The 23736-nt window shown below is 39.3% G+C and overlaps 1 protein-coding gene across 1 annotated transcript; it reads right to left on the bottom strand.

Moving 5' to 3' along the window:
* Positions 1–757: 757 nt before the first annotated feature.
* On the bottom strand, positions 758–21647 carry slc25a28 (solute carrier family 25 member 28). Its single transcript, XM_057849041.1, has 4 exons — positions 21121–21647; positions 6116–6344; positions 5552–5608; positions 758–2171 (listed from the first exon to the last, which is right to left on the bottom strand). Exons 1-4 carry the CDS (start codon positions 21460–21462, stop codon positions 1621–1623), a joined length of 1179 nt encoding a protein of 392 aa, XP_057705024.1. The 5' UTR covers positions 21463–21647; the 3' UTR covers positions 758–1620.
* Between the last annotated feature and the right edge of the window lie 2089 nt (positions 21648–23736).

Raw genomic sequence — 23736 nt, forward strand, 5'->3', positions numbered from 1 at the left:
ATATCTCCAGTGCTCTTTGCTGTGTGCTTTTGTTTTGTCCAAAAACGCTCCGCACACAAAATGATTCATTGTTCTAGCATGGCAAAAAAGTATGTTCCCCGATGTCACATGCGCCACCCCTAGCAATGCTCTGCGCCCCCCTAGGGAGGCCCGCCCCAGTATTTGAGAGGTACTGGCAATGCACACAAGAAAAAGGTGTAGATAAAGAGGCTACCTCTGGATCAGGTCGGCTCTTTTTCAGCTCTCGACACTCAAGCCATCTCTAACTGAACATTTGTTTGTTCTTCAATCTTTACCAGTGAATTTGGCACCAGGGACATCATTTTCGGACAGAATTGGTAGGTTTAGCTCAGTAAACATCTCGTTCGTACACTATTTACATGCATTTAGCATAAGGGACAAACGCTAGCTTGACCCGCCTAGCAACAGTTGCTAACGTCATGAATATTAATGAGCAAATTGAGTACGCTAATGCTAAGCTCCGAGCCACCTAGCCAATCATTATCACGTTTGCAACGGCGTATAACACCCCCTTCCCTTCTCTCCCCTCCCGCTTTGCTCTTTCTTAGACCAAATCCCTGACCAAATCACAACTTGCGTTCCATTTAATCAAATTATAATAGCACCTTTACATCCTTGGTAACGGTAACAGCGTTGCAAAGATGGGAAAAGTAATTACTTTTCTTCCTTTCCTTTCGGCTTATCCCGTCAGGAGTCACCACAGCGAATCAGTTGTCCCATCTTACCCGTGGTAGCGATTTTTAGCATTTTTGTTTTACATGGCTTAAGTAGTTAGTAAAAAATAGCGACACAAATTGATGATTTATGAGCACTCTTCACTGCTCATTATTATTTAATGAGTGCAATTCAGAATCAGTAAAAATGACAGCTTACATTTAGTCAAAATGGGCACAAAAATCAACATTTCCAAATAGCTTATTGACCTCATTTAAACTGATAATTTTGGGGGCATGACCTACTCCAATTTGCATGCAACCTCTGCCTTCAAAATCCATGACAATAGCACACTCAGTAGTACCAGTGAGATAAACTAGATCAGCCTCAGAACAGCAGTGCGCAAACAAGGCAGTTGTGGTGAATAACTGAGAAGTACAAGGGGATGTCGATGAACTGCATATTATGCAAACAGGTATATATTATTACTACCGATCACATTTTCAAGTGGAGAAACTGAAAATAAATTATAAATAAGATTTAGATTAATCCAATATGCACTTGCAGACATTAAAAAGTGGCAAATAAACCAAAATGAACTTGATTCAAGGTCTAATCATTCCAGTTTCACCCCACAATATTTTAACTGTAATTGGTCAAATGGGTACAACAATAACGTTGTGCGTCTGCAAACGTGAATTTAGACTGTGGATTACAAAAAATAATAATCATAATAAAGAAAATGACTCTACTGCCCTCTTTTGGTGACAACCCTTAGCCTCCGGTTTAACAATCTTCAAACTGACTTTCTCTGACAACTTAAAAGTGTGGGTATCACTACATTGTGGTTTAATAATTCTTTCTGAAAATACTTGGACAGACAACTCAAATGGGTGTTCGTGTAATTTCATGTGCTGTGCGTTCTAAGCAGCCTTCTAGCAGCATCTACATCTCCGCTTCCTTCTGCTGTGCTCGCCTCTTGTCGTGCTGGTGCTTGGTGAGTCCATACTTGAAGAACTCATACACTGACCAGCTGATGGCCGTGGAGGGCATCTGGTAGATGAGCCTCGCCTGCACTCCCTTGAAGAAGCCCCACAGGCCACCCAGCCTGTAAACCGTCCGGAAGGCGTGGGCCAGGCCTGTGATATGTCTGTGGGCTCCTTGTTTGGCCGAGAGCGAGCTCAGAGCGAATGACTCTTGGGTGTTGAGTAAGGTTTTGCACACGTCCAGTGGTGTGGTGGCGGCGGCGGCCAGGGCCCCGGCCAGGGCGCCGGACAGCATGTGGGACGAGGGGTTGTACTGTCTGTGAGGGTTGAGAAGCTCCTGCAGGTACTCGTAAGTCATGAAGTGGAGCGCTTGGAAGGGTATGTTCATAGTCAGTTGGGTGGTATAGCTGCGGTAGAATGCACGGGGACCTTCCTTCTGCCACACCGCGCGTATACAGTCCAATGCGCCGTGGTAGGGTGAGTTATACATCTGCATTCGCTGCTTCACAACTAGCGAGAACCAGGTGATCACCGTGATGACGTCCAGAGGTTTGTGGGAGGGAGATGACAACAGAAAAAGGGAAATGAGTAACATGTAGATTAGGTAATTTACTTAAGTACAACTAATAGTGATAGTTCATAGACTAATGCACAAACAAAATACAGTATTTTTTGTATATAAGGAAAACAATATCTCGTATCTGTATTCAAATATCAGAAACACGTTTTCCTGTATATGCTGTACTTCTCTCTGCAGTGTCAGCATCCCTGCCTAATAACATTCAGAAGCTTTAAATTGTTCTTTCACTTTTCACAAATTTCCAATGGTAAAAACTAAAGATGTCGGTCCGATCACGTCATTTTCAAAGTATCGGAATTGGCAAAAAAATATCGGACATGCCTTTTTTTTAATATATATATATATATATATATATATATATATATATATATTAATTGAATCGTTTGCTAATTGTATCTAACGTTACAGACAAAATGTCTTAAACTCATCCAGTCTTTAGTTTTGGCTTAAAATAGGGCTATCAAATTTATCGCGTCAACGGCGGTAATTCATTTTTAAAAAATTAATCATGTTAAAATATTTAACGCAATTACCGCATGCGCTGCACGACCCACTAACGCATTGTCGCATTCAATCTACTGGACTGTCTCAGGAAATTAGAATACACAATATTCTAATTTTTTTGAGACAGTCCTGTGTATATATACGGGACTGTCTCAGGAAATTAGAATACACAATATTCTAATTTCCTGACTGTCTCAGGAAATTAGAATACACAATATTCTAATTTCCTGACTGTCTCAGGAAATTAGAATATTGTGTATTCTAATTTCCTGAGACAGTCCTGTATATATACACAGGACTGTCTCAAAAAATTAGAATATTGTGTATTCTAATTTCCTGAGACAGTCCTGTATATATACACAGGACTGTCTCAAAAAATTAGAATATTGTGTATTCTAATTTCCTGAGACAGTCCAGTATAATGGCGCCGTTTTATCTATATACAGTGGGGAGAACAAGTATTTGATACACTGCCAATGGGTTGGCAGTGCATCAAATACTTGTTCTCCCCACTGTATAGAGGTAAAAGGCAGCGTAAAATGGGTAGAGTGAATTTTTGCAGTCTTTGGAGCCTATTTTTAATTGGCTAAAGCCTTAAAATCCCTCTCTCAACAATTAGAAATATTGTGAGTAGCAATGTGGGGAAGAAAGGTAGTGGTTGATCTTTTTCTTAACACCCTATGTTGTTTCCCAACGCAGAGAAGATAAATCAATTGGTGCCACTACGCAGTCATGGTTGCACTTCCCATCATGCATTTGGGCAGAACAGTTAAATGGCTATAGTATCATTTACTGAAAGCTCAACAAATACACTAGATGGCAATATTTAGTCACAATATACAAAGTCACAATCATCCTTTAAGAATTACAAGTCTTTCTATCCGTGGAACCCTCTCACAGAAAGAATGTAAATAATGTAAATGCCATCTTGAGGATTTATTGTCATAATAAACAAATACAGTACTTATGTACTGTATGTTGAATGTATATATTCGTCCGAGTTTTATTCATTTTTTCTTAATGCATTGCCAAAATGTATATGATCGGGAAAAATTATTGAGAATGATTGGAATTGAATCGGGAGCAAAAAAAAAAAAAAGCAATCAGATCGGGAAATATCGGGATAGGCAGATACTCAAACTAAAACGATCAGGATCAGATCGGGAGCAAAAAAACAGGATCGGAACAACCCTAGTAAAAACCCATCAGTGCTACCTAAAGTTCTTAAACATGAAGGTCTCCCTTCATCAGCATCTGATATTGGTTGGAGTGAGTGAAGACAGAGCTTGGTGCTGCCACTTCTTGAGATGATACTAAATCAAGCCCAATTGATGATAAGATGAGAAATTCACTAAATTTCCTTGTTCGAATATGGTGAAAATGATCATTTTAACATACAATTTCAGTGAGGTGTTTTTTTTTTTTGTTCTTAATAATAATAGGTCATATTTGAATTCTTGTGTTTTTTTTAATCTGAATGGGTTAAGGGAAAGGTCAACATAACATGACTGGCGCACCACGCAGAATTAACAAAACCTCTGCTGGTTTTTGCCATGTCATGAACTCTATTCTGTCCTAACTGCTTCAACATGTCAATAATCAACGAGTAATAAAAAAATTTCTAGTTTTGCTTACATAAAAATTCTATTGAGGCAGTTGTTCTTAACCTTGCTAAAGATACTGAACCCCACGAGTTTCACATGTGCATTCACTGAATACTTCAGAATGAGATAACAAAGCATTTTTGAAGAAATTCTAAACCTGATACAGCTAAGCTAAAAGCGCTAATAACTAAGCGAATTCTTTAGATTTTGTTGCATTTTGAAAGTATGTTTTAAAATAGGTCAAAATTTGAGTCCACGCTGGCCGTAGGTCTGTTGTACTTCCTCATACCCAGTGCGCGTAAACTTTCCAATTAGCAAATCAGTTTGTCATCTCATTTGATAGAGGGCTAGCAGTTGAAAGAAATGGAATACAGCCTGTAAATTGGGAGGCAAAACAGTACAAAACCTGGTCTAAAACAACGCTTTGCCTAGATTTAAGGCAGTTTAAAACTAGCGGCAGCCTAGTGTGAAGGGTTCAGTGGCAACCCATTCGTTGCGTATGTGGGAGAGGACTTCTCGTGAAAGTGAGTGGCCGTTTTGGATTAGAATTTGCGCTAAGAGGTGGGGCCCAAAATAGGCCTTGCTCTATTATCGGAGCGCTGCAGCGGTGACATCAACAAGGCATCCAATAGCAGAGGAGCAGGCGTACATCTGTGCTATCAGGCTGTTTTGGGGGACAGATATACGCCAACCACGGCCGACGAAACCTTGATAAATGCGCTTTTTCAAGTTTTGTGAGCTCTGGGACACTCTAAAAATGTTTAATACCTCTCCTCAATAAGCTAAATGTTACCGTAACGTACGTATGTGTGGAAATGTCGTTCACAAACAACAAAAAATTATTCACCTTCTCACCGAAACTAGTAAAACTCTTAACATGGCTATTATAATGACCCCTACTGCTTGAAAGCGGAAAAGTAGCTGTTTTTTTTGTGCAACAATGACAAATAAACGCATTTGTGCTTGGGAACATAGCAAAAATGTTCGCCATGTTTTACTTCCTGACAGCGTCTACGTCAAGCTACGACACTTAGCTGATGTTTTGCGAAAAGGCCTTTAGTTAGCGTGCAAAAATAGGGCCCTTCGTCAACCCCTTAAACTTACTCACTGAACCTCTGGGGTTCGATTGAACCTAGGTTAGGAAACCTATCAAACCCAGGTTAGGAAACCTCTATTAGGGTATAAAATATACAGGCCTGTACCTTCTGATGGGTTCATGGCTGCATCATGAAGCAGAGTGGCCACACATCCAGCTGCTCCTGCAATTAACATGACTTAAAACATTAACATGACCTCACATAAAAAGGATTGTGGCATGCAAGAATGAAGTAGGAACCCTAAATCAAACATATTAGTATGGGTTACGTTATAATCTGTTCAGTCATTGGAGACATCTAGTGGACAACACCGTTCATTGCCTCTTTGAGAGCTGGCAAAAAAAAACTATAAAAAAAAAACAAAGCAAGAGTTTGGAGGGGATAAAGAGAACTTACCCAGGTTCCAAATACTCTTGATAGAGGGAAGAGAGAGAGAGAGTAGGGAAAACACGGAATAAGGGACAATGGTACTCAGTATAAGGATCTTCACACATTGGGATTGACTTAAATTAAACTAACTTCCCTCCAAAACTATGTTGGTGCTGGCCTACAACAGTAGCAATACTAATGGGCCTGCATCATAAACGGATATGGTTATAAAACAACTGTATGGTATTGTATCATTACACTTCGCAGCCTATTTGTGTAATAGGGAATTTTTTTGGGTACCATTAGCCAAATGGCTGTTAGCGCCAGGGTGGATCACATCACTCAGAGTCTTTTTGAGTTTCTCATAGCTGGCGAAATATAGGGCGTGAGCAGGCCCCGCCCCGACGGCAGTCACATTCAACCCTCTCATTGGCCGCCACGCTCCCTCTGTGGCCACTATGCGGCGGAGGGCATCCATCACGTTCCGGTAACGAGCGGCAGGGTCGGGCTGGAGGCTCTGCATTCTTGTCTGGGGAAGGATTAAAATGGGGGAAAGTCAACAATCACACAGCTATGAAAGAGCGTTGTGAGCATATTAAGGTTCAGATGTGGAGCGTGTTGGCGTACATGCATAGTTGAATCGAAGGAAGCGTGACGTTACAAGAACCAAGTTCATGAGGACGCAGCATATTTCCTGTCTATGTTCCCACTGACCTGAGATCACAACTTTCTTTGTGTCCGCAAACGTAAACAAGCGATTAATACCCGTCAATCATGTGTTCTCAAATGAAAAATCAACAGTTGCATTCTTGGGGAGGGAGTGACATAATTTGGCGAATAGCAGTGTCCTAGATGGATGGACAAACTTTTAAGTGACCTGTGGTTCATGTGCACATGTAGTGCCTGGGCAAAGAATAAACATGACCTCAGAAGACCCTGTGCTATCATAAGTGGAATGCACAGCGACTACACTTGTGGTACTGTGGGATCTCGGTTTACAGTGGTTCCTAACGGGTATATATTGGGCTTTTCTGCCTAAGAAAGATTTGGGATGAGCAATATTTTTGAAACAGTGCATTTTTTTTAATATACTTATCACTGCAAACCGCTACCAATTCGATACAAACTTCTGAAGTAACCAATCGGGTTAAAACAACACTTCATAAAATATTTCCCTAACATTTGTGATAATACAGCGGGGCAAATAAGTATTTAGTCAACCACTCATTGTGCAAGTTCTCCCACTTGAAAATATTAGAGAGCCCTGTAATTGTCAACATGGGTAAACATCAACCATGAGAGACAGAATCAGGAAAAAAAAAAAAAAAAAAAAAAAAAAAAAACTGAAAATGACATTGTTTGATTTTTAAAGAATTTATGTGCAAATCATGGTGGAAAATAAGTATTTGGTCAATACCAAATATTCATCTCAATACTTTCTTATGTACCCTTTGTTAGCAATAATGGAGGCCAAACGTTTTCTGTAACTCTTCACAAGCTTTTCACACACTGTTGCTGGTATTTTGGCCCATTCCTCCATGCAGATCTCCTCTAGAGCAGTGATGTTTTGGGGCTGTCGTTGGGCAACACGGACTTTCAACTCCCACCACAGATTTTCTATGGGGTTGAGATCTGGAGACTGGCTAGGCCACTCCAGGACCTTAAAATGCTTCTTACGAAGCCACTCCTTTGTTGCCCTGGCTGTGTGTTTGGGATCATTGTCATGCTGAAAGACCCAGCCACGTCTCATCTTCAATGCCGTTGCTGATGGAAGGTGATTTTCACTCAAAATCTCTCGATACATGGCCCCATTCATTCTTTCCTTTACACAGATCAGTCGTCCTGGTCCCTTTGCAGAAAAACAGCCCCAAAGCATGATGTTTCCACCCCCATGCTTCACAGAGGGTATGGTGTTCTGCGGATGCAATTCAGTATTCTTTCTCCTCCAAACACGAGAACCTGCGTTTCTACCAAAAGGTTGTATTTTGGTTTCATCTGACCATAACACGTTCTCCCAGTCCTCTTCTGGATCATCCAAATGCTCTCTAGCGGACCGCAGACGGGCCTGGACGTGTATTGGCTTCAGCAGGGGGACACGTCTGGCAGTGCAGGATTTGAGTCCCTGGCGGCGCATTGTGTTACTGATAGTAGCCTTTGTTATTGTGGTCCTAGCTCTCTGTAGGTCATTCACTAGGTCCCCCCGTGTGGTTCTGGGATTTTTGCTCACCGTTCTTGTTATCATTTTGACGCCACGGGGTGAGATCTTGCATGGAGCCCCAGATCGAGGGAGATTATCAGTGGTCTTGTATGTATTCCATTTTCTAATAATTGCTCCCATAGTTGATTTCTTTACACCAAGCGTTTTACCTATTGCAGGTTCAGTCTTCCCAGCCTGGTGCAGGTCTACAATTTTGTCTCTGGTGTCCTTCGACAGCTCTTTGGTCTTGGCCATAGTGGAGTTTGGAGTGTGACTGACTGAAGTTGTGGATAGGTGTCTTTTATACCGATAATGAGTTAAAACAGATGCCATTAATACAGGTAACGAGTGGAGCCTCGTTAGAAGAAGTTAGACCTCTTTGACAGCCATAAATCTCGCTTGGTTGTAGGTGACCAAATACTTATTTTCCTCTCTAATTTGGAAATAAATTCTTTAAAAATCAAACAATGTGATTTTCTGGTTTTTCCCCACATTCTGTCTCTCATGGTTGAGGCTTACCCATGTTGACAATTACAGGCCTCTCTAATGTTTTCAGGTAGGAGAACTTGCACAATTGGTGATTGACTAAATACTTATTTGCTCCACTGTATGTCGAGGGAAAACTAGTTGAATAACACTTCTTTTATATCTTGAGAAGGGACTGTATCACTTTCACCGGCACTAATTAACTTTGAAGAGGGTGGCAGGAAACCCTGCCACACAAAAAAAAAACTACAAATGTGCTGACTGATTTACGGCATACATCACTTCCCCCTTTTCCTATTCATTATAAAGACTGAAGTCGATGCGAACGCTTTCGCGCTAATTCTGCAAAGATGGCAGACCAAGAGACAAAATGTTTTGTGTGAGGAGGGGAAAAAAAGGCAGGCTACCAGGATATACAGAATAAACATTGGCTCAGCTTTCACTCGCTGCCGTGACACCCCCCTACTCAACCGTGGGGGGTGTTAGCCACACAGTTGCTAACCGTCATATACTATTGTTTAGCCACAACTGGATTCATTACCTTATTATTATTCATCCTTCACACAGCTGCTGGAAACAGAAATGTTGTTTAATCCATCTACAGGCGACCAGGAGATTGATTTTTAATTGGTTGATGATTTTACGACACTGCGGCTGTGTGCTGGTCCTTATGGGAAACACAGTCTTCCTTAAGGCAAAACACTAGCAGTTTTGTCTACCGGCATCGTTAAAATCGACCAAAACTGAAAAGTTACCAAGTGTTTCTTTAATTCAAATCAACATGATTTAACACAGTAGAGAAAGGTAAAAAATAGGGTTGTTCCGATCATGTTTTTTTTGCTCCCGATCATTTTAGTTTGAGTATCTGCCGATCCCGATATTTCCCAATCCGATTGCTTTTTTTTTTGCTCCCGATTCAATTCATCATATACATTTTGGCAATGCATTAATAAAAAAATGAATAAAACTCGGACGAATATATACATTCAACATACAGTACATAAGTACTGTATTAGTTTATTATGACAATAAATCCTCAAGATGGCATTTACATTATTAACATTCTTTCTGTGAGAGGGATCCATGGATAGAAAGACCTGTGACTTTGTATATTGTGACTAAATATTGCAATCTAGTGTATTTGTTGAGCTTTCAGTAAATGATACTGTAGCCATGGCCAAATGCATGATGGGAAGTGGAACCATGACTGTGCGAAGTGCCACCAATTCATATATCTTCTCTGCGTTGGCAAATAACATAAGGTGTTAAGAAAAAGATCAAGTGCTACCTTACTTCCCCACATTGCTTCCCATGATATTTCTAATCGTAGGGAGAGGGATTGTAAAGCTTTAGCCAATTAAAAAAGGGCTCCAAAGACTGCAAAATTTCACTCTACTCATTTTACGCTGCCTTTTATCTCTCTATATAGGTTAAACGGCGCCATTACAGATTGAGCGTGACAATGCGTGAGTGGGTCGTGCAGCGCATGCATTAATTGTGTTAAATATTTTAACATGATACATTTTTTAAAAAACTGATTACTGCCGTTATTGGGATAAATTTGATAACCCTACCTTAAGCCTAAACTAAAGACTCTGGGTGAGTGTAACATATTATGTCTGTAACGTTTAATACCATTCAAAACTGATTTAATTAAAAAATACACACACAAATATATATATATATATATATATATATATATATATATATATATGTGGGGAGAACAAGTAGTTGATACACTGCCAATGGGTTTTCCTATTGGCAATGTATCAAATACTTGTTCTCCCCACTTTTTAAAAAGGCATGGCCGATATTTTTTTGCCGATTCCGATACTTTGAAAATGACGTGATCGGACCTGATCGATCGGGATGTCTAGTAAAAAATTCAAATTTAACAATTTATTCATATTAGGGCTGCAGCTATCGAATATTTTTGTAGTCAATTAATTGATGGACTACTTAGTTCGAATAATCGAGTTTTCGGATAAGGAACATGAAAAATTAAAATACCTGAACTGAGCCTCTAACGGTATAATTTTTTTCGCTTTTAAATGATCTATGTACAACAAAAGAACAATTGGCTAACTTACATAGAAAAAGTCCGCTAGCTTAAATGCTGTAAAATGCTAAAGTTTTTTTTACAATGCTCTTAACAAATGGTTCGGACAAATATTCCCACAAAAAATGGCTAAATATACCTAAAAAACTAAATTATGAATGCATTAAAAAACATTAGCTCAGACAAAAACTAAACTTACGTTGGTCTTAACAGGGAGCAGTTGGATTCAGCCATGTGAAAATAGGCAGACCAGAGGGCAGTGTATTCACCCTAATCAATGAAACTAAATGCAAACACTTTCAAAATAAACCATTACAATGCAACTTTAAACGAATACTCGAGTATTCCGTTAAAAAAAATATTCGAATTAAATTTTGTTGCTTCGAGTTAATCAATTAATCGTTGCAGCACTAATTCATATAATTGCTGCAAATGTCTACATTGACAAAGGATCACTTCTATAAAATCACTAGGGAGAATCACTGTGTCCCATGATTCCCATTACTGGTGGGCTACTGTTTTTAAACAACAGGTCTGCAGGCTACTCCTGTGGTCTTTGGGGGCTAATTGGTACCTATGAAATACTGGACTCATGGCAAAAATGTCTTCCAAAAAACTCTGTTTTTCATTTGATTAATATTTCAGGCCTAGAGGTCTTTGTCAATCAAATATTTGAAAGGCAATATACGATGCTGTAAGTTGGTAGTTACAAACCAGGAGCTCCCATAGAGTGTTTGGCAACTGACTGAGAATGAGACTGAGAACCTGGACTGCCGCCTCTTTCAAAGGTCAAGCAGTCCCAAATCACACGTCAACCTAATGAAGACAAGTCAATTTCCTTCTATACTTTTCTGTCAACTTCCTTCTGTACCTTTCTGAATCAGAAAAAAATACATCTGTTCATGATAGGTAACAGTTTGGACCTTGAATAGATTACTGATATTTGCCTTTAATTCCTGGGGGTAAATTATTGTGTTCAACCTTTGGGGTTCCATTTTAGGTTTTACTTCATGTTCACTGTACAAGGATTCCCTGCTTAACTCCCAACAGCTACACAACCCCCAAACTTCCACACACATAAAAGTGCATAATTAAATATGAGCCTTGACGCAGTACAGGCTGTGAAAGAAGACTACAGGTGTTAAAGACATGGATGAAGGGTGGGTGTATGAGTTGCTTTTCAGTGACACCAACAGCTGTTTTTTGTACACTTATTTGTATCATCTCCCCAATATAATAATCAAGCATAACTGACTGCCTCACATCCCCCAAATAACCCAACAAACAAACATTGACCGTGTGAGATAAAACAGTCAGAAAATGTTCCCACATTGAAATGAAGACATGTGATTAAAGGACTACCCACTCACTTAGAACTAACAACAGAATCTATTATTTGTGGACCGTTAACTCGAATTATCACGGTCAAGTGACAAGTACAGGCGAATTTTATAGGTCATTCTAAGAAATCCAATGGAAGTGGTATTTCACGGCTAAATAAACCATGGAATCATTCAATATTTCTCAAACTTTTAAATGCTACAAAATACCAACCATACTGGATTAGGAGACATTAGTACATTTACCTCTTTTATGAAACTTATTAGAAGGTTTATTTTATTTATTTTTTAGTTTTTTTAAGAAATGCTTATTTTTTTCAACTGAATATAACACTAGGAATATAACAACAATAAAATGGATCTAATTAGGTATAGACCCTACTCACCTACGTCATAAAATGACGTATCGCTGTATCCGGCCGCCATATTGTCCGTCATTTTTAAGCCCTATTCTCAATGGTTTCAATTAGTCGTGCAACTTATAGAGCAATTCATGGAAGCCCCGGTATTATCTGACGCTGTAAACTCATTGGATGCGTTGCATAAAAGGCGTTATGTGGAAAAGCTTCAGTTTATCCATTCGCCAGATCCATATTTGATGCCTAAATCGATGTTTTTCGACCCGCTGTCTTCGCCGTCTCTGCCTGACATTAACAACTATCTTGTCCACACAAAATCAGCCTATTCTCACAAAAAAGTTTGAAAAACTTTAAGAGCTTGGAGGCTTAGAGCTTGGAGGCTATAAATACTTCGTTGCTGGTTGGGTGAAACAGGTCCTCGTCCACTAAAATTCGGCAGGAATCTATCTTGTGCTCGGGAAGGTGAGTTACGAAATTTTCAATTCAAAATCTTTTGTTCTTGCTAACATCCACTGTCAAGTCTAATGTATTTCATGTCATTTGTCAATGGAGCTAGGGCTTTTAATGTTTATATGGTTTAGCGATAGCACTCTCACTATATACATATATCATATGTAATAAATATGAAGTGCGATAGCACTACTCCAGATTGTCCCTAGTTGAATTTATTTTTTTGGGCTTTTGACTTTAATAGTGAAATTGTAAATTAATTGTATGACAAGTGTATTATTATACCCTTATAATTATATATTTTCAGGTAGTTTATTTACAACGTCTGAGTGTATGTTGTCGGCGATTAGCCTAGCAATGATCTTAATTGTGGTTGTCAGCCCAAAACCCTCTAAATATATATTAAAAGCATCTTACCAGATATAAAATGACTACTACATAATCTGTGGTAATCGTTTGGAGCCCAGTTTTCTCGTCGAATTGCAGCAGTCCATCTCGCTCTCCTCTCCGGGTCTCTCAGAATATGGTAGAACTTCAAGTCTCTCCGTCTATCTTCTCTGTTATTTCAACCGACCGCCACACACGCCTTCACCATTTTGATTATTAATGTTAACGAGCAGAAAAACACGCCATAATAGGAGGAATTTACGTAGCGGTAATGCGTCAACACGACGAGTTGACGGACGATATGGCGCAAGGGGCGTGGTTGTGACGTCATGTGAGTAGGGTCTATACTCTACGGTAGGGATGTTTCGATCTAGAGGTGGACGATAATTATTGGACCGATAATAGGAATCATGAGGTCATCCCAATAAATCCATTAACATTATTAATAGGCCCGATAATATATAATATTTTTGGCACGGTGTCGGTGGATTGGCATATGTGCATTTGAGTTGTTTCATGGACAAAGACTACAAAAGTCTCCTCTCGCACCAAATGTTTTATCTGCTGACAAAGCACAATACCTGTTGGGTTTATGTTTGTTTTAGTTGAGTGCTCATTGTTCAGCGGAACACATCGTCAATGATATTGATAAATTTATTGTGATTGACTCAAATTATATTTATTTGAAAAAATAAATATGGGCACTTTATTTGAAGTCAAAACTGTTCTTGTCTTCATTTTGTTCATTACAATAATGTTCATGTCAACATGAAAATTCTGGGTAGGTCAAAGGAAAGTCTATGCTAAATCTACCACTAGCAGTTTTGGCCAAAAAGTGTTCAAAAAACCATGTGAATATACATTTAAAAATTATATACTGGACTGTCTCAGGAAATTAGAATACACAATATTCTAATTTTTGACTGTCTCAGGAAATTAGAATATTGTGTATTCTAATTTCCTGAGACAGTCCTGTATATATACACAGGACTGTCTCAAAAAATTAGAATATTGTGTATTCTAATTTCCTGAGACAGTCCAGTATATATTATCTGTATCGGCCATGAGGAGCAGGAATTTAACGATATCGGTATCCGTTTCAGAAAATGGATACCTTGCACCCCTATCTCCATCGCATATTTTTGCATCCGAGGAAGAGTCACCTTATTTTGAGAATACCGAAAAAAAAAACAAAAAAAAAAACCCAATACCGAATAAAATGTGTTGTTCCAAACAAGTTTTAAACATGTTACTGTCCCACCGAGTTATTTTTTTTAAACAAGAATAACATAGAAAAATGCTTGTCTTTATTAGATGCTTTTGAGTGAGTCCATTTAAACTCACTCCCACTTTGACGCTCACGCTGCAGAGAACAGCTTCTCGACAATGAAGATTGTCTAAACTATCTACCTAACGATTCAATTACGATTCAGAGGCTCCGATTTGATTATAAAACGATTATTGATGCACCCCCCCCCTCCTTTTTTTATGTTTTGCCCATTAGTTCCAAATGTGTTCAAAAATCCTCTCAGGCTAAACCAAACTATTTTAGTTTCAAGTTAACATATAACAGTAAACAAATATACAAATATAACAGTAAATAAAAAATACCCCAATCCCCATTCTGTATCAGCAGCTTTAAACTACATTCAATTAATTTAATGTTGTGAATCAACCGTTACAGCTGTTAAAATTGCTCCCGTTATTCCATAATTTCCTTTCTGTCTACTTTTGACATGTAAAGTTTTAAAACTGTTTCATCATTTAAAGATAGATTCAAGTCAAGATTTTGCCGATTTAGGAGTATTTTAGCTAAAAAGTTAATTAGGTTCGCTACAACAGAGCCTTCTCGAGAAGTCTACTGCTTTAAGATGGTGGCTGTTTACTAACACTGGCAAGTCTGTCATTTCGCATCTCTGTTCAATAATACATGTTCTAACACCGCCGTCGTCTGTCATTTTGCATCTAGTTCTACATATATATGATGTCTACTGTAGCCTTATGTTTGTAGCAACTAGCAACTGGGCGTTGTTTCTTGTTTGTAGCCGTTGTCGGCCCGAGTCAGGTATGATTGTTTTTTTTTTTTTTTTTTATCTGGCGGCATGAGTTGAACATGATATTTACTCTCGGTCCGTTCCTCATTGCGTCCCAAAGACCGCGCTGACTGTGTTTTACTTCCGCTTTACCTGCTATAATTCAATAATCGGAATTTGGATGTTTGTGAATCGTTCTCGAATCTTCCACGGCCGAATCGCAAATAATCTAAGAATCGGAAATTTCGCACACCTCTATAAACTATGATTAACACATTTGTGCCTTTGATCGTAGCACTACCAAGCCTTCACTCGCAAGATCAAAGCTACAAACCTGTCAATCTTTTTGAACTTAATTAGCAACACCAGCTGCACTGGTGACCGAGAAAAGCAGCAGGAGGGAGAGTGAGATGCTGTTCGAGCATGAAGCAGAAAAACATACATTTTTTAAATTAAAAGCCCGATCCTTTTCACCAGATTACCATCCTCTGGAATAATGGCGCAATCGGCCCGATTTCCGAACACTTGATTGGTTTGGGACATCCCTATGTGTCTGAGGTAGAGTGACCAATAAATGTTGTTCAACTGGATGGAAAAGTAAAATTTACTTGTGTAACTAGGGGTGCACGATATCCATTTTTTGACACCGATACCGATATCTAGGGATGGGAATCGAAATCCGATTCCAATTCGGAACCGGTTCCAAGTGTTTCGAGGCCTCGACATCACAATGAAAAAGCCTTAACGATCCCTTTAACGATTCCTAAAGACGCGTATTGCTTCGTGACGTGTGGTGTTGTCCAGACGCATCAAACTAGCATGGCGCCAAGAACCACTCGCTCCAAAGTTTGACTACACTTTACCAGGAAAGAGTGTGAAAATGAAAGGTTACGACGGGTAAGCACGAGCATTGCAGCCATAAACATAACAATGACAGCACGTAGGTTCAAACGCTCGAAAGTGTGTCTTCACTTCATGAGGAAAAATTACAACAAAGCGACTTGCAGTCATTGCAAGGTGGAGATAACTGCATTGGGAGGGAATACGACTGCGCTGTCCTCACAGAGGGGCTAAGGCTCAGTCCTGGCTATACAGCTAGCTAAACTCCCAAATGACGATGCAGAAGATGTTGGTATAATTTGCTGACTTTATTCAATCATCACTTGAAGAGTGAAACTAAGAATAGAAATGAAACAAATCAATTTCGTCCCCAATAACAAACAGGTTTGCATCAACGTAAATCAGCGATGATTAGCTGCTAATAACAGTATGGTTAGCATTCGTTCGCTAGCATTAGCACATCGTTCAAACCACTACACAACTGGATTTAAGTGTCCGATCGCGAGTGGAAACACAACAACAACAACACAAAAGATAATACATACAGGCGTTGCCTCTGTAGATATTAACATTAACAAAGAACGTAGGCTCGTCGAAGTGTATCCCTCTCTCACTAACTCTTTCACTCACTTGGATGCGGCATTTCTTCTTTGGGTGTAAGCGCGCTCTTCTTCACGTGAGCGCGTTCTTCGCGTGAGGAAGCGCAAGGGAATATAAAGAATCCAGAAAGGGTTATTTGATTGTGGCTTTCTGAAAAACAATAATTTTTTACATTTATGCACTTCTGCAATCGTCACACTCTTTCTGTTACAAACTGACCCCGGCCCCTCATCAGAGAAGGGAAAAGTTATGTGGCCCTCACAGGAAAAAGTTTGTGGACCCCTGCTTTAACACATATTGCCAAAGGCAGAACAAAAACCTATCTGCTAATATATACCAATATTTTTTATTTCTATTAGATAAATGTTTCAGTAAAATGTTACACATTCTTGTGTATTTGCCACTTATTGCCACAGTTAACATTGAGGCTTTGGGCCTCTTTTGATCTCGTTGTGAGTTTGTAAGGTTGTGACTTCTGATTAAACAAACTCGATGCCAATCAAAACGTTTTTTATTCTTTCCCCCCAAATTAGAATCGATAAGAGAATCGATAAAGAATAGAATCGTTAAGCAACATCGATAATGGAATCGGAATCGTAAAAATCCTATCAATTTCCATCCCTACCGATATCGATAACGTCCTGCTCCTCAAGCCGATACAATAACCGATAATATATATATAATTTTCAATGTATTTTTACCTGAGTTTTTGAACACCTCTAGGTCAAAAATACTAGTGGTTGATTCAGCATAGATTTGCCTTTGACCAAACCAGAATTTTCATGATGACATTAACATTATTATAATGAACAAAACAAAGACAAAACAGTTTTGACTTAAAAAAAAAAAAGCACATATTATTTTTTTCAAATAAATATAATTTGAGTCAATCACAATCAATCAGTCAATATAATTGACGATGTGTTCACCTGAACAATGAGCACTGATCTAAAACAAACATAAACCCAACATGTATTGTGTTTTGTCAGCAGTTAAAACATTTGTGGCAACAGGAGAAGAGACTTTTGTCGTCTTTGTCCATGAAACAACTTTCTTAACCTAGCAATTATAGAACAGCAAGCCTATCAATAACCAAAAGACCTCTCAAGAACTTGTAAACACAACACTATAAAATGCAAACATTTACTAATTGCCATACTAAGGTTTATAACTCGTTGAAGTAAAAATACAGCGGCTAGAACACTAACAAAACTTTGCATATTGGCAAAACAGGAGTGGAAACAAACGCTCGCATCCCAATCGGACACCGTGCCAAAAATATTATTAATAGAGCCGATAATATATAATGTTATTGGAGTTATTGGGATGACGTCATAATTCCTATTATCGGACTGATAATTATCAGATCGATAATTATTTGGTATTGTTCAATGACTAAACACAATAGGAGTGGGAACCTCTTGGTACCTCACGATACGATACGATTTGCGATACAAAGCTCATGATCACGATAATCTGACGATTTGGCGATACAACGATTATCGATATATTGGTCAGGAAATCATTCGATATTCTATAAAGAACTAATAAACAGAAAAACAAGCTTCTTCTGTGAATTGGAATGAGTTTATCACTAGTAGACGTCCAATCCATTTGAACTGGGAGGGTGGCAGCGAATGTTCATTCGCTGCCATCCCTCCCACTTCAAAAAGATTGAACGTCTATGGCCGTCAGTGGCAGCCAGTGTTGTCACGGATTACTTAAAAAAGTAATTTAATTAATGATTACTGATTACACTTCAAAAAAGTAATCTAGTTACTTTACTGATTACTTTATTATCAAAGTAACTAAGTTACTTTAAAAGTAACTTATCAGTTACTTTTTACCAATTTTTCTCCTTTTGCTGCCTCAACATAAAAATAACAAACATTTCATCACGTGTAATTGAGTTTTTCACATAAGGCTTAATCTTTGAGTTAGCGGGGGTTTAATTAGTCGATGGAGTTGATTTCAACCACCATTGACTCGCCCTAGCTTAGCCATCCTGGAGCCTTAAAACTAACAAATAACTGACAAACTGCACGAAATTTGTTTAAATAAAGTCCAACGACTAACTGAATCCCCGCTAACTCCAAGATGAAGCCCAATGTAAAAAATTCTGAACTTCCCCTTTGAAATAAAGACCTAGCCATTAAAATGTTGTCTATAAAAGTTGTAAAGCAATAAAACAACAAAAATTTATGAAATGAACAAAAATCCTACAACGTGCAGTAGCACCTTCAGACTATCCTTTGCTTTGCTTAGCCAAAACTACACCAGAGGAGGCAAGATGGATGTTTAGAATTTCTTTAAACCTAAGCTTTCAAACGCTACCAACAACAACTTGAACAGCTGATTGAAGTCGAATAGTATCAAGATGTGTGTGTGTGTGGGTATATATAAATATATATATATACATATACATACAGTGGGGAGAACAAGTATTTGATACACTGTGTATCAAATACTTGTTCTCCCCACTGTATATACTGTACAGTATTGGCAAAAAGTTTGGAGACACTTTTAAAGGTGGATACTTTGAAGAATGTAGAATACAAAACCTGTTTTCAGTTATTTCACTTTTTTTGCCATTGCACATGTTCGTTCATAGTTTTGATGTCTTCAGTGAGAATTTACAATAGCAGTGAAAATATATAAAACGCAAAAATTATGAAGTGTGTCCAAACTTTTGACTTTCGTTTCAGTCTTCAACATGCTTCTCCCCCAGTCCCACAAATGTAAAACTCCGCCTATGATTACAAACTCTAACTATAAAATGTACATAATTACACATATTATAAAGGCTAGTTGCTGGCTGTCTCGTCACCTGTCGTCTTGTTTTGAGTTTTTTTCGCGACGCGTTGTGCTGTAATTCCAAGTACTTCCTTGTTGAATTGGATGTCGAGTATATAGCGGTCGACAGTCCATCTGAGCCAGCGCAGAGTTTGCAACGCACGGAGATATTTTTGTCATCTTTACTGGACGGATATGTGAAGTAATGGCTGTATCTCCAGTGAGCAAATGCAGCCGTTTGTTGTATCTCTCCGGCTCCTTTACTGTTCGCATCCTATGTTGTTGACCACCGTGGCAGACGGCGCGCGCACAGGCAGGATGGTAATACACGTGACCCGTTTCCCCCCCCCCCGATGAGAAAATGTGAGATGTGATGTCACTCCCAAACTCAAATGCGGTATTTTCTATTCAAATGCTCTTCGTACATGACTACAGTATTCTTCATTCTACATACAGTATGAGGCAAAACAAAATACACATGCACAGTTACTGAGGAAACTAACTTTAATCAGATTACTGGCTTGGGAAAAACTAACGCGTTAGATTGTTCGTTACTGAAAGAAAGTAATCAGATTACAACACTGGTGGCAGCCAATGCCAGGCAGTGAGGTAATTTTGGGCCATTTAAGGTCATTTACCTGTTGATTTTCAGTAACTTCCTGTTGATTTGGGGGTGTTTTAAGGGGTCACTTCCTGTTTGAGTTACAGAACAGGAAGTAACCTGGGAATCACCCAAATGAAGTGACTCAAACTCAACAGGAAATGACCTGTAAATGCCCTAAAATGAACAGCAAGTGACCTGTAAATGCCCCGAAAATCGGACCGAATGACTGTGAATGCTCTGGTTTTGAATGAACGAACTTTCCGGTCTAAATGGATTTGGCGTCGAGCACCATTACTGGCAGCCTTAGAGTTAACTGAGACACTATTATGGTGGAAGGTTTTGGTAGCAACTTGATGTTTTTTTTTGTTTTGCTTTTTTTTAATGCAACACTGACACCTTTATAAAACGATATCTCGATTCTTGACAGGAGCATATCGATAAACTTTTGGGATACAAAGCATCACATGATATATCACCATTTCGATATTTTGTCACACCCCTAAAACACAATAAAATCCCCTAAAACACAATAAAATAAAAATTGGTCTGAATAATTAAAAAAATATCTACAAATAATAAATATATGAATAATTTGACGATCGTTTAGTTGTTGAATCTTGTATTGCTTTTGACAACTCTTGGGCAAGTTTTAAGATAAAGTTCTGACTACGCCGGTCTAATGTACGTAAAAAAAATTTTTTTTTAACCTTTATAATAAGCTTTGTAAGTATCACATTATTTTGAGAGGTTCAGAAGTCGTTGAGAAACTACTGCTGCTTTGTGTTAAAAACTTCTGATTTGTATAACACCATTTACCATATTAATCGCGTTTCCCACCAAATGAACGCGTATACGTTGGTTATATAACAAGCTAAAATATAGGTTAGAACATTCTGGCAAATGAGACACCAAATGAGCAATAATAAACATAGAAAGTTGGAGTGGATAGCGAGAGGACAGACCAACGTTGGTTAGCTAGTTCAGGCTACGCGTTACCTAGGAGAAGCTAAACCGCTGACCTTGTGCACTGCTCTGACGCGTGTTTGGGTTAGCATGGTAGGCTAATGAGCTATGCTAACAGCTGCAGAATATCCCCAATTTATATGCTGCACAAATAGGCTAAATTGTATAAACAGCAATCCTCCGAGTTAGTCTACCTTGACACAATCGACGGGAAACATGAGACAGTGCTCCATGATCCCGGTCACGGCTCCAGCCAACATGTGGGTGCTCGTGGAGGCTCCCTGTGGCAAACCTTCATAGTCCGGTTCTGAGTCATCAATATGATCCTGTGCGTTACGGGTGAAGTCAACAGTCTGTAGTTCGGTCTCGCCCCCAATTCTAGGCGTCAGGCTTCCCACGATACTTTCCGAAACTCCAAAGAACCTGCCCCCCAGCCATCGAACTTCTGCGCCGGCAGATGCACCAGCAACCCCGGGATCGTTGCCTGCAGTCTCCGCTGTCATCCGACGCCTCCTTATTAATCCATCCGCTTCCATGAGAAACCAAGCGACAGCAGTAAGGGTGGTCTTCGGGCACGCACAAATGTCTTAAAATGTAAAATTCGGCTTCAAAGTTTTGCATTCCCTGAGGCGGGTTTGGCAACTAATTGCCCGCTACAACATTTCCTCCCGCCGCCCGCGTCGTTACTTTCCGTCAGCAGACATGCAAGGCCGACGAAGGACGGAAACACACAGGCCGAACAACGAAGCTGAGTGGCTCCGAGAGGCACGCCTCTCACACGCTATTGGTTGAAAGAAACGTCTTTCAAAAAGGTGACTGCGGGATTTTGGCTTGAAAGGATTTGTGGCCTTCTGTTTTGATATTTTTGCCATTTTGTTCATACTGCCTTTCTCCTCACATCATGTACAATTTTCAATGTCGATAGTATTGAAGGTGGTATGATGAAAAAAAAGGTAAAAAGTTCTCAATCTTCTGTCAAGTGTTTCAATACAATTGGAGGGCGGTCTTCTTCCAGTAGGCAAATATGATTAGACACCACCAAGTGTATTTGCCTTGGAGTAGGCAGCAAGTGTCAGTTCAGTCCAGCAAGACGAAGCAAACTTGCACACCTCCAAGCCTCCCGAGACTGGCTAAAAAGGAGTGTGATTGCTATCTAGATGGATTTTGAGTGGGCATCTCACAGCTCAGACCCTAGCAGGGCGGTGCAGACCGATGTAGAGGCAGGTGCTCATAGAACAAAAGGGGCACATGAACAAAAATTTAATACACTTTACAACAATATAACTTCCAGTTTAACCAGCTTTACAGTATAATTGGCTGTGACTGTGACAGACACAGCCAGATTTATGTCCATTATTTATTTAAAATATCCTAATGATTCAACAGGAACAATGGAAACATGCCCATACAACGAAAAGCTGCCCTTATACTGCTTTGTTTTTTGTTTTTACAAAAAAGTGCAAAAACATTAACCATTGTAGAGGCAGTACTTATTTCTCAACATGCCCATAAAATACACAGCTGACCTTGAGATACTCTTTTTCACAAGAAAGGGCAAAAACATTAGCTGTTTCAAAGGCAGTACTTATTTCTTTCAACAATACAATAACATTTACACTGGTGGAATGGATTCCACATTTTCTGGAAACAACCAATACACTTTGTTTTCACAGATTTCTGTACTAATTTGCATGTTTGTAGTGTTACCGCTGTACTTAATCCTGGTTTTAAACGTTCTGCATCTGGAGTAATTTATGTACACCACCAAACAACAGACAACTTGACATGGAACTACATGTTAACACAGTTGCTAATTAGCATAGCGCTGGGCGCTAACTGGTAACATCTCAAAAACAACAACAATAAAGGCTAAACAGTACAAGAGGGTTCGTGTACTCACCTCTAACAAAACACTAGGGACTTTTTCCAATTAACATGACTTGAACCTACTGCTGGACAACTGAAAGATAAGGAGCAACGAACTATTTCTCTTCCCCTCTCGCTCTAAAAATAACTTGCGACTGCCGGGTCTCTGCCTGTCTCATACACAAATTTATTTTCCAATCTTTTGCAAAGGAGTAAATCGCTCTCTCAGTAACCGGCAGCATCCATCATGACGTTGTGCGTGCGTCCGTTAAAGGTGTCCGGGCGGCAGACATGTCTTGAATTTCGTTGCGATCTCATGACGATGACGAGCAAAAAACGTGGCTTGGGAGACTAGAACATAATGAGACGAATACCCGTTTTTGTCTGACATGACAACAACGAGACGAAAATGCGATATCGTTTCTGTCAAATGTTCACAATGCGTGACATTTTCATATTGTATGTGGAGTACTTCAGTTTGCATTGTAGCAGTGTTTTAGTCATTTCACTTATGTCAGATGTGCTGCGCCCCTCCCTCCTCACCGGAGTTTAGGATGTACAGCGGTATCAAAAAATATCTGAACCTTTTGGAATTTCTCACATTTTTGCATAAAATCACCATCAAATGTGATCCGATCTTTTTCAGAATCACACAGATGAAAAAACAGTGTCTACTTTAACTAAAACCACCTAAACATTTATAGGTTTTCATATTTTAATGAGGATAGTATGCATACAATGACAGAAGAGGGAAAATATGTAACTGAACCATCACATTTAAATATTTTGTGCCCCCCCTTTGGCAGCAATAACATCAACCAGACGCTTCCTGTAGCTGCAGATCAGTCTGGCACATCGATCAGGACTAACCTTGGCCCATTTTTCTCTACAAAAGTGCTGTAGTTCAGTCAGATTACTGGGTTGTCTGGCATGAATCGCTGTCT

The sequence above is a fragment of the Corythoichthys intestinalis genome, chromosome 10 (assembly GCF_030265065.1).
Source record: "Corythoichthys intestinalis isolate RoL2023-P3 chromosome 10, ASM3026506v1, whole genome shotgun sequence".
Lineage (NCBI taxonomy): Eukaryota > Metazoa > Chordata > Actinopteri > Syngnathiformes > Syngnathidae > Corythoichthys > Corythoichthys intestinalis.

What these genes read in the sequence shown, in the direction of transcription:
- slc25a28 (XM_057849041.1), bottom strand. Translation starts at nt 21,462, where the DNA reads ATGGAAGCGGATGGATTAATAAGGAGGCGTCGGATGACAGCGGAGACT. An exon ending in TTCCCGTCGATTGTGTCAAG is followed by an intron (nt 6,345 to 21,120) that starts GTAGACTAACTC and finishes ATCCTTCCCCAG; the next exon opens with ACAAGAATGCAGAGCCTCCA. An exon ending in TAACAGCCATTTGGCTAATG is followed by an intron (nt 5,609 to 6,115) that starts GTACCCAAAAAA and finishes TGTTAATTGCAG; the next exon opens with GAGCAGCTGGATGTGTGGCC.